The sequence below is a fragment of the Drosophila biarmipes genome, chromosome 3R, assembly GCF_025231255.1.
Source record: "Drosophila biarmipes strain raj3 chromosome 3R, RU_DBia_V1.1, whole genome shotgun sequence".
Classification (NCBI taxonomy): Eukaryota; Metazoa; Arthropoda; class Insecta; order Diptera; family Drosophilidae; genus Drosophila; species Drosophila biarmipes.
In genome coordinates, this window is record NC_066616.1 from 27,819,543 (window position 1) to 27,834,196 (window position 14,654).

General features: G+C 47.2%; 1 protein-coding gene across 1 annotated transcript; it reads left to right on the forward strand.

The window, feature by feature from the left end:
* Positions 1-1,230: 1,230 nt before the first annotated feature.
* LOC108024847 (uncharacterized) lies at positions 1,231-13,812 on the forward strand. The gene is made up of 6 exons (XM_017094985.3): positions 1,231-1,700; positions 7,044-7,735; positions 8,118-8,253; positions 9,800-9,933; positions 12,310-12,538; positions 12,636-13,812. Exons 1-6 carry the CDS (start codon positions 1,646-1,648, stop codon positions 12,740-12,742), a joined length of 1,353 nt encoding a protein of 450 aa, XP_016950474.1. The 5' UTR covers positions 1,231-1,645; the 3' UTR covers positions 12,743-13,812.
* Positions 13,813-14,654: the final 842 nt, after the last annotated feature.

Here is a 14,654-nt window from a genome sequence, read left to right on the forward strand (position 1 = left end):
AAAGGAGCCCGGGGAAAGGGGAAGGGGAAAGTGGGCCGAGGGGTGGACAAACTTTGCTGGCACTGCGCATAATGAAGCAACGCAACAGACAAATCCATCTCCGAGTGTGGACAAAAAGTCCGGGCCTGGAATACGGGTTTTTGGGTGTCCGGGTCCGGGTACGGGAAAAGTTTCTGTTGCCAAATGCGAAAAGAATAAGACGCGACGAGCGTCACAGTTTACTTGGCATTTACATTTCCGCTCTGCCGGCTGCCGGCTGCCACCCGAAAGTTGTTTTCCTACCATCTTTTTTTATGATTATTTCAGCTTCATTTTTCATTAAGAGCCAAAGCCACAGGACGAGCTGGCCTCCCCTTGATTTATGCGCATTTCATGAGCACTTCGGCTGGGGGGGGAGGGGATTTTCCGGAAGGCACGTGTCCTTGAGCATTGTTTTTTGCTAGACAAATGTCCATTAGCCGAGAGGGAATATTTGACAAGGGAGCAGGCCAAATGTTTTTGCTCCTTGAGCTCCCTGACTAGGGCATCGTTGAGTCGATATAATGTGTGTGAGCCCTGAGAAAGTTTTGCCTTTTTTGATTTAGCTCTGATTCGCTTTGCCTATGAATTCTTAATTTCGTTCGATTTTATAAAGCTTTGCGGCACACACGACCTGACCTATGACCTCAGCTGCGGCATTTGGCTAGCACAGCTGTCAACGCCCACGCCCACGCATTAACCTTCGTCCTTTCTGGATACCGAGTTCGATTTGTAACGTGTATTTATAAGTTTCGCTTTTGGGCAAAAATCTATTTCCATGCGAACATCTGACGCGAGCTCTTGTGGCCAAAAAATAAATGACAGTCAAATGCGGATGGGAGTGTTATGTAATGAGTTCCCATTTCCGTTGCCATTTCCATTTCTATTTCCATGGCTAACCGGGAAACAATGGGCACAATCAATAAATTGTCTCTAGATTCCGGTCACCGAAATCATTTGCTGATGGCCAAATTGAGGTTACTGCCATTTGCAAAAAGAGAGGAAAACAGATAGCGAAACAATGTCATTTGATTGAGAATTATTCTTTGGGCCTGACCTGATGAGAAACGATAGACTAGAAACCGAAAGCAGGACAAATTGAAAAGGGAACTTTGTGTGGGAAATGGGGAGCAGGCTGGGAATAACTTTACCTTCAACAGGGGCCATCAAACTTTATTAAATCCCATTTATTGTGCTCTTCTTTGCAGGCTGCACAAGTGAGACAAAAGCGAGTTTAATGAGCTGGCTGCAGCCGGAACACATGAGACTGCCGCAGCACTTGTCCCTGGCGAACGACGGATCGCGGCAACTATTAATGGCAACAGGCTGGAAGTTTATGCGAAAAGTTTCTGAAAGTAATACGCAGAGAAAACACAAACCGAGCTAAGTCCTCGCCATCAAGCAACAATAAAATCGCTGGGGAAAAACGCTTAAATCAGCACAAGAAACCGAAAGCAGCCGGAGGAGCAGGAGGAGCAGGAAGAAGAAATCCGCAGAAAAGTTTTCCGGCAACGAATTTCCATTCTCCCGAGCACCGGCAACGACAACGGCATCACCATCATCATCATCGTCGTCCCACAGCTCGGTTGTTATTGTTTCGCCAAGGATTACATATTATGCGATAAACATGAAATACACAAACGATACACGACTCATTGTGTTCATTTGCTGTTTGCTGCAAGGTGAGTGCAAAAGTGTTCAATGCCATTCGTGAAGGGGGTGGCTGAGTGGGCTGATGATTCTCCCCAGCATTTCCAGTTCAATGCCTGCGCGTGTCGACACCTTGCCAGTCAATAAAAAGCAAATTGTAACTGCTCGACAAAGTCACTTGTGGCGTTTTAACACCCAAACGCACATATGTAGCGTTGTGTGCGTGTCGGTGGGCCAACAGCTAACTGCCAACAGCCCACAGCCCGAAAAAAGGGCATAACCGCCCACTAATCCCCATGTAACCCACCACCACCCACCTGAAACCCCGCTGACGACCCGCTCGTTTCACTTATTTCAGTTATTTTTCTTGTGGGCCGCATGCGGAGCGCATACAAATGAGAACGCACAACCCGAGAAATCCAGGGAATGGCCCCGGCAATTTTCGCTTTATTTTAAATAAACATGATAATTTTTTTAATAGAATTTTCCAGGGCTTAATGCGAAGGTTTTCAGCACTGAGCTGTCAATTTGCGGGGCAGCCCCAAGTTGGCTCTATCACCATGTGTTCCCCGCACTTTCATATGCATCTGTCAAGTGCAGCCGCCTGAACATGATGTGACAGACGCAGTTCCTCGGCTCTGCAGTTTTCCTACGCTTTTCCTCCGCTTTTCCACTGCTTTCCGTCCGAACAGCTGCATGTCTACCCCCCCGGGGGAAATCACTCACACGTATTAAACGCCAATGACGCACGGCTGGTGCGGTTCCCGCCGCCTCGCCCCCCATAAATTCCATTTCATTTTGCAAATATGTAATCGCACCTAGAGTGCAAAACACGGCAATCGATTTCCGAAGGGCAAACTGCAGACGTTCGCGAAATAATAAGGTGGAAAACTTTTGGCAAATTGTTTGCGCAACGTGAGGAGCACTTCTTGCGGCAGCTTCCTTGCGTTTTATTCCTCCTCATTTTGTGCCACCTTAAGTGGTCACAAATGAGTCCTGGCCATGTGATCAAATATTGCGCATACGCCATGCGGGACGGCGACAGTAAACGTGCTGTCTTTGCCTGCGCTCCATTGTTGTTCCTCTTTTCAATTACACGCCAGCTCAGCAACTGTTCCCCCCCCCCCCTTTTCCATTTTCCTGGCCCGCTTTTCCGCCTTACCAGCACCCCGTTCTCCTCCCTTTTGGCTCATCACCTGCGGTTATTTTGATTTTAATTTGCTCGTTTCTCGCTCGTCAGTTGCTGTCGCTGTGGCGCTCGTGTTGTTTCTATTTTATTCATAAATGTTTTGTTGCCTGTCTCACCATTACATGTGTGTGTCTGTTAGTTCGCCTTGTCAGTGTCGCTTAGGGTGGAGTGGCCATTTTCCCTGGCAAACTGTATGTGTGTGTGCGAGGATTTGCGCCAGATTTGTGTCAACTTGAATACATCAGAAGCGCTTGAACAGATTTGCATGCTGTTTCTGTTTTTTGTTTGCCTGTGGTGGCTGCTGCTGCCGCTGCTACAGAAAAAAAAAACAAACAAACAACAGAAAAAATTGCACACGCAATCGCGCAGCGGCAACGGGGCGTATGAGTACTTTCGCCTTCCCTCCGCAAGCCTTTCAAAAACTGTTGCATACTTTTTTGCGCCGCATTGTTCTCGCCTCGCCCGCTGCAAGGATAGCCTTTGTTGTTGCTCGCTTACTGCGCAAACTAAGCTAAAACTATCCCAAAGGCTTTTTCATTACAATTTCGTCTAGGTCCTTAGTTCTGTTTTCTGTTTTTTGCATTTCGCTCTCTCTGTGCCCCCGCTGTTTTTTTAATATAATTGTTTGCGTATTTAGCACAAGGCCAAGCGCTCGCCCAAACACCCACCATTCGCGGCCGCGGTAATTGTTTTTTAAACGCATTTAATGAACAACATTAAGCGGAGTTTAAGCTGTCAATGCCACAATAAATATTCATCAGCACGCAGGGCGGCAACAAAAAAGAGGGAAACCAAAGCGAACGTCAGAGTTTTTAATGAAGTCTAGACGCCGCAAATAAGAAATACGGCCTTAATGAGCCGCCCGCTCCGAGAACATCCCCACTATCAATGGCAGGCCGCCCGTCGCTGTTGTGTCTTCCAGCTTTTTTGACACTTTTCGGCAACTTTGTGGCTCAGGTTTGGGGCGAAATGATTCACCAGATAGCAAAGTTTCGCCAGCCTCTGCCGTGGGCCGCATAATTGCTGCAAAGGCGCAAACTCATTAGTGGTATAAAGTTAAAGGATCCGGAGCCCACTCCTCCGATTCGGCCGGGCCATCATTGATAGCAACTAAGCTGCTACAACCGATTTTTGTTGCCAGCTTTATCTCCTAATGGCGGCCTTCATTATCCGCTATTTGGCATTGCCCGGTGGGTCAGTTTACCTTGGGGAGGCGCCACCACTTGCCTTCCCCCTTTCCGGCTCCTGCTCCTGCTCCAGCTCCTTTGTTTGTCTTTCTACTTTCCTGTCCTTTGGTTCGGTTCGTTTCGTTACGTTTCCACCCTCCCCTCCCTGCTGTTTGCCAATTTTATCGAATTATGCTAAACACCAGAAAAGTTCGGGGGACCAGAGGTCTTATTTAACCTGCAGGTGAGCGCTGGCAGGCAGCCCGGGAGGACTCCCACTTGAGTGGGGGTCTCGCCCTGTTTAAATATGCGTTAATGAACCAAATTATCATGCATACTGAATGCCATCCCCTCTGCCCCAACCCCGATCTCCTGCAGCTTATGCATATTCAATTTACATCAAGTGCGCCGCGTTGCTTTGCGGATACTTTACATACTAATTTAAATATGGAACTTTATTTTAGCAAGTGCGGGGGGAGCAACCGATAGTCAAGTGTTTGGAGTGCCGGGAGTTTGGGAAGGGCGAGCTGATAGGCAGACAGTTGGAACTTTTGCTCTCTGTTGTCTTGGCCTCGGGCACAGTGGTTGTGGAGTGTGAAGTGGGTGCTTAAATTTAAAAGGAAAAGTTTAGAAAAGAGGCTTAGGCTGGAAAATAAATTATAAGAAAAATCTAAAAAATGGAATGTCTTCGAAATTATGCATTAACAACTATGTAACTTATAGCTCTTTGAAATGTCAACCTATGACACATACTAATTTTATCAAACAAGTATATAAAGAATCGATCGATGTCTTTCTTCATAGGAAGTAAAATGTTAATTTCAATTTCAATTCTAGTAATTATATATTTTTGTAATCTCAATAGTTTCCAATGCTAGAAAATACATAAATATATATTACCAATTTTAGTATCTACATATATTTTCTAAAATTACCCTTCAAGACCCCAGAAACCACACAATACTTATATTTCCCATACAAAGGCACTCATAATCCTTGCTCACAGCCAGTGCACTTGCGGGGATCCCCCTCTTTTGTGCAAGAAGGCCACTTCCGTTCGCTGGCATGCATTTAGACAAAGCTGAGATGCTGCGCTTCTGGCATGTTTACGGCTTGTGTGTGTGTTTTCCACAGAGCCATAGAAATGGAATCCCATTCGGGGCACATCAACTTGTAATTTAATTTTGGATCCGAATGTAAGCTCTCAGCGCTCGACTCGAGTTGGCTGCTGCTATCAATGCCATTTCCCCTTGGCTAAAATTCTTTGGAACCAGCTTCCCGCCCTGCAGGCAATTTTAATCAGCTCTCATGCAACTTTCACCCATTGTTTGCTCCTTTCAGCCGAATCCTGCCAGCGTTTTTGGGCCTCCGCCTGCGCCTGCGACCGTGCCATGTTGTTGTTTGTCGGCTGGGACTTTGCTGTTTTTTAATTAACATTAAGAGACTTTGTAGCGCTGCCCGAATGACATGTGTTGCCTGCTCCTCGTCGGCTGCTTTGTCTTGGCTTGCACGAGTATCTTGTGTGGCGAATCGCATCTGCAGCTTTTTTGTTGGCAAGCAGCTTAATTTCATTAAGCCCATTTCCCCGCTGACATCAGCAGGTGGGCGTGCTGGCTCGTCCATCAGAGTGGCTGTCATAAAAATTGGCCAATTAAATTGCCCACGCCTGGTCCTTGACATTCCGGCGCTAATTAATGGCCAAATCTAATTAGTATAGAAGCGAATGCAAAGCTCTGGCATTCCCGGCACGAAATTAAAAGCAATCTAATTCCGTAATTAAATAAGAGTTAGGCAAATCAAAACTGTTTGCTCCACTCCGCCATCGAGTGTCCGCAACCACATGCTGCAGTGCTGCCAATTCAATCAGTTCCCCCGGTCCCTGGGCGCCGGCAAAGTTGTGCAGCTCTGCAGTGGAAAAGTTTTGTTCGCCAAGTCCCAGATCAGAGACTGTCAATCTGGCTTAATCCCATTCAATTGCTGACGTCTTTAAGCGGCCGACGAAGTTTGCCAGCTGCCAATGGCACTGCCAATGGCCAATTAGCCGGCGGACCAACTCCTAATGGCCCGATATTCAAAATATTTATGACGACTGCCATTCTAATTTAACGCTCGCTGAGCAGCCTGGCCGAAATGAACCGCTAAGCGGAGGCAGGCTGGCTTGGCCATAAATGACAGCCAGGAAGTGTACAAACGGACAATATCCTGTTGGCCGCCGTCCTTCGGCCATTCGGCCTTCATAATTTGCGGCCCTGGCCGGGCGGCGCTGTAATTTTACAAAGGATTAAGCCCGATTACGCACTCATTTATTAATATTTACGAGCCGGCCGACACGGCATAACAGATAGCCACCTGCCGCAATTTATCCGGCGAAGCAGTGAGTCTGCATATTTCGGAATTGCTACTCATAAATAAGCAATGGCCGATCGGGCCGAGGGTCCTTTTTAATTAAAACAATAATTGTTTGTCCTGGCAGCGGGCCAGTTGGGCTAGTTGCTCTAGTCCACGGGACAAATCAATTATGCAAATACTCGGCCAACGCAGGCTGGCAGGCGGAAAATTTGCGTAGTCATCGGCAACAGGAAGTTGACTCGTCCTGACGTCTTGGCCCCGGAAAATGCAGGAAATATTTTAATTTTCCTCTGCGCCTGTGTTGCGACCAGCGTAATCCTTGGCGAATCCTTGGCGAATGCCCGCCGGGTCCTGTGAACTCTGACAACGCTTCCCTGCCATCATCCTGGCCATCCTGCGCCCTTTTCTTATGCAAATGGGCGCTCCATGTCCCCGGGCGAGTTGCCAGTTTATTGATTTCCGAGACTCGCTGATTTCAATATTTGTCGTTTGCATCTTTGGCGTTAGAGGGAAAATTATTTTGATATTTTTTTGGGATAACATTTTCGCTTGATTGCTGGCTGACACGATTATTAGATAAGTTTTTCTCTGACGCAGGCCTTTGAAACTCAAAATGAATACCATACGATCAAGTTATTATAAGGATTAAAGTTTTTAATTTCTGTTTACAGGTTTTGCCGTGGGCCTGCGCATGATTAAGGTCTCCATTCCCGCCTACAAGCTGCGCGGCGAGTCCGCCTTCCTGGAGTGCCAGTATGAGCTGAACCGGACACATCACACGGTCACAGGTGTGCAGAGTCACTCGGAGCATGACCACGGGCATGGGCATCAGTCCCACGGCGTGGAGTTCCACTATCCGGACGGTAACGATGGGCTAGAGGAGGAGCGCTACCGCTCCCGCATGCGCCAGAACCAGCGGCAACACGGGCAGCGCCAGAGGCAGCGGGAGCCCATCGCCATGCGGCAGTACCAGAGTCAACAGAGCCATCAGCTGCCGCCAGCTCCGCCGGAGAAGTCGCCCTACGGCCACAGTGTATACCGGGGCAGCGCCGCCTCCGGATACCTGGGCGCCGCCCACGTGGGCGCCAGCACCCACAGCGGTTCGGTGTCCGTGAGCAGCAACGGCGTCGGCGGCGGTGGAGGCGGTCCGGCGGCCTACATGCCCGAGTTCGACCGGGCGGACAGCTTCGACGACAGCGTCGACCGCGAGGAGGAGGAGGAGGACGAGGAGGAGGAGCAGCGCGAGGAGGGCGAGGCCCTGTACGCCATCAAGTGGTACAAGGACAACGAGGAGTTCTACCGCTACGTGCCAAAGGCCAGACCGCCGAAGACCAGCTACCGCGTGGACGGGGTGCGAGTCATTGTGAGTAGTCTCGATTTATTACAGCATCAATATCTTACAGATATATTATTGTTTGAATATTTGTCTTCAAAATATTCAAGATACAGAAATACAAAATAACAGGCCATTGCAAACCTGAATTTTTGGGTGTATGCTATAGCTTTTGGAATATAATTATTTATTTACTAGTATTTTTTTATTCTTAAAAATACAACGAACTAGTTTTTGCATACACCCGAATTTTCAGCATCGATTGAATTTAATTGAAATCAACACGTTTTAAAATCAATGGTATTTTTTTAATTTACATCTAGTTTTCCAATTTACATTTGTAAAATTTGCTTCACTGTTGATGCTTACATATGCTAATTTGTTATTCTACCATTTGCCATTTCCATTCCAGGAGGAGCTCTCGGACGCGAGTCGCGTGCTGCTCCGCGGACTGACCCTCAACTCCACCGGCCTGTACCGCTGCGAGGTGTCCGCCGAGGCGCCCAACTTCTCCTCCGTGCAGGGCGAGGGGCGGATGGACATTGTGTGTAAGTACCGGCACCCAGCCGACTTCCAATCCAATCTATTCAAAGTCACGTTCCGCACTTGCCTGCCCGATTTTATTATATTTGTTGCACCCCGCAAGCACACAACCGAGCAAATGTTTGCTCGAAAAATTTCACATCAATTACAGGCAAATATTGGGAATGCAAATACAGGACAAATTCCGGGGCGGGAGTGTGCGGTGGCTTGTTTTAAATCTGGATCTCCGTCCTTATTGGCATCAAACAGCAGGAACTTGTTTGCTTATTTGCTCTCGATGCAGAGGGAACACCATCAATGTGAATAGTATTCATGGTTTTTGTACACAGATTTTTAATTCAATCTGCTAGGAATTTCAATAAGCGGCTAAGGATTCACAGACTGCAATGCTCGGGTGAAATTGATACGAGATTTTAAGGGCAATGGTTGAAGTAAGCAAGACAAATAGAATTTTAATATGCCAATGAATGAAATTCAAATTAAAACCTGTCGTCCCAAAAATGTTGCAGCAAAGGCAACCCCTGCATGACCTTCCTCTATTATTCTATTATTTTTGGTAAAAGCTTTAGCTGTTTTAAATTGAATACTTAAAAGCCTTCACGTGGCTCTGTTTACCATTTCTGCGGTCCATTTTCCGCCGCAAGCCCACCCACATGTGCGCCCATACACTACATATATTCCGATTCGGATTGAGTTCATTTTTGCAGCTTCTGCCGGTTTTCGCTTTTGGTCCACTAATGCGACTGGCGCCGTTGTTTGTTTGGGTTTCTTCGGCGGGGTGGAGGCGGGGCGGAAATGCTTTTAAAAAGTCATTCATAAGCTTTAGTTTCATAACAGCATATTTTCGTAATCCAAGCCGGGTCTCTGCATTTTTTAACGCTTTACACACGCGCTAAACTTTGCCGCCTCCACTCCCCACTCTGCGTTTTCCCTTTTTTACCATTTTTATTTACTTAAAACCAAATGGCCAGCGGCCAAAGGGAATACATAAAAAGCCCTGCTAGGTGGACCCTCGGCAGAGGGGATTACGGGGGGGCCACGCCAGCGATTTATAAGTTAAAATGCCATTTTAATGGATATTTCCGCAGTCTGGTCGCTTACAACATATTTTGTGTAGCGCCCCTCCCCAATCCGCTTTGCGATTGCAGTTGTTGCTGCCGGTTTATCTGTGTGTTTTATGTTCTATTTGAGCAGCGAAAAAATATTTATTTGTATATCCCATTGAAATTGTCTGTGCAAAAGGGGGGAAACTGGCCCCCGAAAAAGCGGAGCGGAGTGTGTGTGTGTGCCGGGCAAATATTTGCCGGGCAAAGCAACACAAAAAATTGTTAATAAATTACTCGACCAAGGGGCGAAAGCCGCAGCAAATATTTATTGGCAACTGGCGGGCGGGGGGAGCGGTCCGTGCTTTTGGCCATATGAATGGGGCTCAAAGCTGCGGCAGATAACATCAGGAGGGATAATATCGAACATTAATCCCCCCCAATTTTATTTATGCAAATCTTGTATCCATAATTGATGTATACTTTATGCCCCGCCTCTTCGTTTCAGTTCTGCCCCGCGATGGACCACACATAAGGGGCCAGCAGTATCAGTACCAGATCGGCGAGTACTTGTATTTGAACTGCACGTCGGGCAAATCACATCCGGCCTCGCATTTGCAGTGGTTTGTCAACGAGCAGCCGGTGAGTGTTGTAACAACGAAAATACCCGCCCCTATTTTCCCAGCCCCAACACTTAACCCTTTATTTGGGTCCGCGCTAATCAAGAGAGACGGCAGGAGCAGAGCAAAAAAAAAAATGTAGAAATTATGCATACAGTAAATATTTAAGCCTCTAACAACGCGGCAGACAACGAGGAGCCCCGAGGAAGGTGGACGCAGCTGGGCAGGTTGCTGGAATAATTTCATGAACAAAAATCATGTAGACGGGCGGCTGGCTTCGCTTCGAGTGTGTACACTTTTTGGGTTTTCTTCCCTTTTGGCTTTGGCATGTTTTATGGCCCGATGTCGGGGGCTTAGGCGAAGGTGTGCAGGTGTGGGAGTGCTAAAAAGCAGGGAACGGGGGCCTCGGACTGAAACTGAAACTGGGACCATCCATCTGGCCGAAAGCTCGTTACATGTCTGCCCCGGCCGGAACACAAAAATCGAGGGGAGGCGCACTGCATTTTATCGTCGACGTCGACTACATGGCACTCAAATTGTGTGAATCGAGGCGTTAAGGTACGAGTTAGTTCATTGTACCATGCTGACTTCCTGGAACCCCTCCTTGGGTCCGGAGGAGGGTTCGTGCCTCTCGTTCGCTTTGTATAAATACGAGAAAAATCAATAAGTGCGATTAGGCACGATTCCCGGTTTATTTGCCTTGCAACAATGGCAGCCGGCCGGGCGTCATCCCTCCTTCGGCCACCCTTCCTGAATAATGAAGACTACCCCCATATAGGCTACATCATCTGTCAAACGGACGAGAGCAGCCCGGGGAACAATGGCAACGTTTATTTAATAACATTTGTCTGGCCGGCGAGGCATTCGTGCAATTTACAATAAAAGTGTCCATCAGCATAGGGAAAATATTTGTGCAATTCAACGAAAAAACTTATTATACAACAGCTCTTGGGCGGCCAGGCCGCAAAATGTGTGGAAATAAATTTTGGCGGCATCTTGGGTGAAAGTTTGCCGGAATGCGTTGGGCATTCTAAGTGCCCTCATTTTATGGCCGCCCTCCTCATTTCCAACTGTGGCGTGGCGTGGCACTGGTCAGGACAGCTGGCGGCATTTTCCGCCTGTTTGTTGTGTCAGCAGGGAATCGGGTCCTGGAATTCGAAATGCCGAAATCGGACCTCGCAGTTTTAATTTATGCCTTTAAAGTTTAAAGTGCGGGTTGGGGGGCATCGTGGAGAACGGGCGAACCAATCGCCTAACAAATGGCAACAATTTCGCTGGCAAAGTGCTAACCAATTCCGGATCCCCCGCCCAACGCCAGAGAGCCCGAGGACAGACCGAATTCGAATTCCCATTCCGATTACCCATCGCAGAACCCAATTTCGAGGCAAATCGAAAAAAAGCAGCAGGGAAAAGTTCAAGTTATTTATTTGAGCGTTTCACATTTTTTATCAGGTCTGCACATTTCTCTTATTTATGGCAAATGATTTTATTTCTTTGCGAGCCAAGCTTAAGTGCGACCCCCCACGCCATTTCCGCCCCTCGAGAAGGCAGTGCACTCTGCTGACAGCAGCAAACACTGAAAGGGAGGAATTATCCGGCTCTTGTAATTGTAACCTTCATTGGAGTTGGACGCGGCGAGGGAGTCGGGGAGGGAGACTGCGACTTTGACTCCGACTCCGAATCTGGCTGGGAACACAAAGGCGTCCCCTCAAGCATTCGCCAGACATGTTCCAGACACGCCCATTGCCGGTCCCGATTCCGTTTCCGTTCTGTTGCTCATACTCCGCGTGTGTCAACCCCCAGCACTTGATAGGAGGAAACTCCCGATGCAGACTTTTAATTCCCTTTCTACACGGCGAGTAATCTCCACCCTTATAAAATACATGGCTAAATGTTAGGACTAGTCATTACAAAATATATTTCATATAGAATTCTACTTCATTCTTCTTAAGAAAGCAGAAGAACCAATTAATTTGGAATTTTCATAATTCATAAATTGGATTATATTTCAGCTAATACGTTTTTAAATCATTTAATGGCTGACACAAATTAAACAAGCTCAAACGTAAGCCTGCAATTTACGAATTTATAGCTGGCAATCATCTTATTTATTATATTCACACCGAAATATATAGACTTTGATAAACGAATTTAAAACATTTAAATACACACGAGAGCAATCTTATTGGCTGCATTTGGCTTTCAAGTTTGATTTATATTTAAATGGGCTCTGAATAGATTATTAGACAGAAACTAATTATTGCCTTAGTATGGCAATTAAATTTATTTTAAGAGCTTCTTATGACCAAGATTTATGAGTAGCAATAAAGAGTGAAATGTTTGGTAGAGATTTTTTGCAGTGCAGCATTTAAGCTCTCGCCCTCGACTTCTTTTCCAGATCCTGGACGAGCACTACCTGCACAAATACAACGACATCGTGCACAAACACGGGCTAATCACCTCGACTTTGGGCCTGCAGCTGCCGCTGGAGCCGCGCCACTTCCACGAGGGCGACATGCGCGTCAAGTGCCTGGCCAGCATATCGCCGGTGCTGTGGAAGGGCGGCAAGGAGAGCGTCCTGCAGCGGCGGCCGGGGATCATCGACAACCGCGAGGCCATGCTGCTGGGTGAGTGACCCCGCTAGCCACGGCCACAGTGGCAGCCGACAACTAACGACTCCTAACTAATTTGATTTCCCGCCTTTCTTTCCCCATTTCTTTTCAGTGAAAGGTGCAGCCGGGCACTCGGAGAGCAGCCTGCTCCGCACCCTGACCATCGCCATCATTCTGGCCAGAACCGGGCAGTGGCTACTGGGCTCGGAGCTGACCTAAGCCAGTTCCAGAAGATGGCCGGCAGCACCCCATTCGACTCGTTTCAATTAACAAGCATTCATTTCAATTCAATTCAATTGCAATTGCAGAGCATAAATGGTGATTTTGTATACTTTAAGTGTAATATCCTTAGTTCTTAAGCGACAAGAGAAACGCAGAGAGAGCTAGCGAGAAGGGAAAACAAAAAACAGACAAATTGGGTAAATGTGTTATAGCATGTAAAAATCATATAGCAACGCGAGAGGAAACGAGTTAAATAGTATTAAAGGCAGACAAAAAGTAGAGAAACTCCTGTGCGCAGAGACGCAGACAGAATTCAATTAGCAAAATTGTTAAGTAACTAAATTCCAATCCCATATATATGACATATCCCCCGCCCATCGTCCCCCGCAAATCCAGCCCAGCTGAGGGTTCGTTGTGCGTAATTTCTGTGTAAATACTCGAATGGTAACGACAAACTTTGGACTTTTGTCAAATAATGTCTGAGTGGCATCAATTTCGAATGGTAGCTGCAAACTTTGCCATAACAGATGATAAAACTACATAATTGCAAAAGGCAAAAGCAAACGAAAAACAAAAAACCAAGGGGGCAATGAGAGCTGGCAAAGTGCCCTTTTCCCCCGTTTTAGTTACGATTCCGGCAAGTATTTGCTTCCTGACTCCGAAAAGTATTTCCAATTGTATTTAGTTTTGTAAATGAAGTCCGTGAGCGGGGAAGTAGCTCGAAATGGAATTAAATTGTTGATGGATCAACTACTGGAGTTTAGCTGTCGCACATCCTAGCCGTACGAACTGTATAAAAGAGAACCCCGGATATGTGTCATATCCGTATTGATAAGAACCTTTGCTAAACTAGAACTGTAAGCTAGGTGTTTAAGTTGTAGCCGAACTGTCGTCCCTAAAAGGATTCCCCTCCCCCCTAAGTGTATGTAGCGATGACCCCAGGATAAGAGCTCCCGAAGACATAACTACTATATATGATGATATGTATATGTATACAATAAACGAGTACGACAAGATCCCCATTCCTTTCTCCCCAACCCCAAAGAGTGTTTAAACAAATATAAATGTGAAAGCAAACCCGAGTTGTCTTCTTATTTTGCACACTGCCTGCAGATTCCCACCATACAGATGCAGATACGCAACCGGATACGGAAACGTTATCTGCTACACGCACACACACACGGGCCGTACAGCGCAGACATTAACACCTGAAGGACCAAAGTTGCTGCCACCCCCCTTTTCGCAGAGGTGTTAAAACCGTGGTTGCCTCTGCCGGGCCAACAAAGAAGATACAAAAAATTATATATATAGAACATAAAAGCGGCAAAGTTAAAATAACACGTACAAATTTTGTATGCAAACAAACCGCAACGCACACAGACGCACACAGAGGCACCGACACACGGACACACATACACGCACACAGAGGAGCGCGCGGAATGGCGGCGAATGGAAAAATTGCGTGCAGCCTTTTAGGCGCTGCCGGCTAACACAGCGCGGTTCGCTTTTATATGCCATTGTAGCCGGCTCCTCCGCTCCTCCTGGCCAGCATTTTGATGGCGCACTAAACTTTATGCGCGGCACATAAATAGAAATGCACGCAAAAAACTTTCACAAAGCTAGAACCGAAATAAAAACAGTGCTGAAACGGCAGAGTGGGCTCCCATTTTTTTCGGCGGATTTCAGGGCGGTCACACGCAAATGGTTCGGGTCAGAGTGGAATTCATGCGTGGCCCGCGGCAATTCAAGCGCGATCTGTTTACCTTGGGTAAGCCTTCTCTGAACCAACACTAACACCCACCGAACCCAAGCCCACCTGGTCGCCACCACCCACGGGGTCAATCTAATCTGCCTCTGCACTTGGCCAGTTTGGTCAAGATTTATGTGTGCCTTGCATTGCATAGGCGGC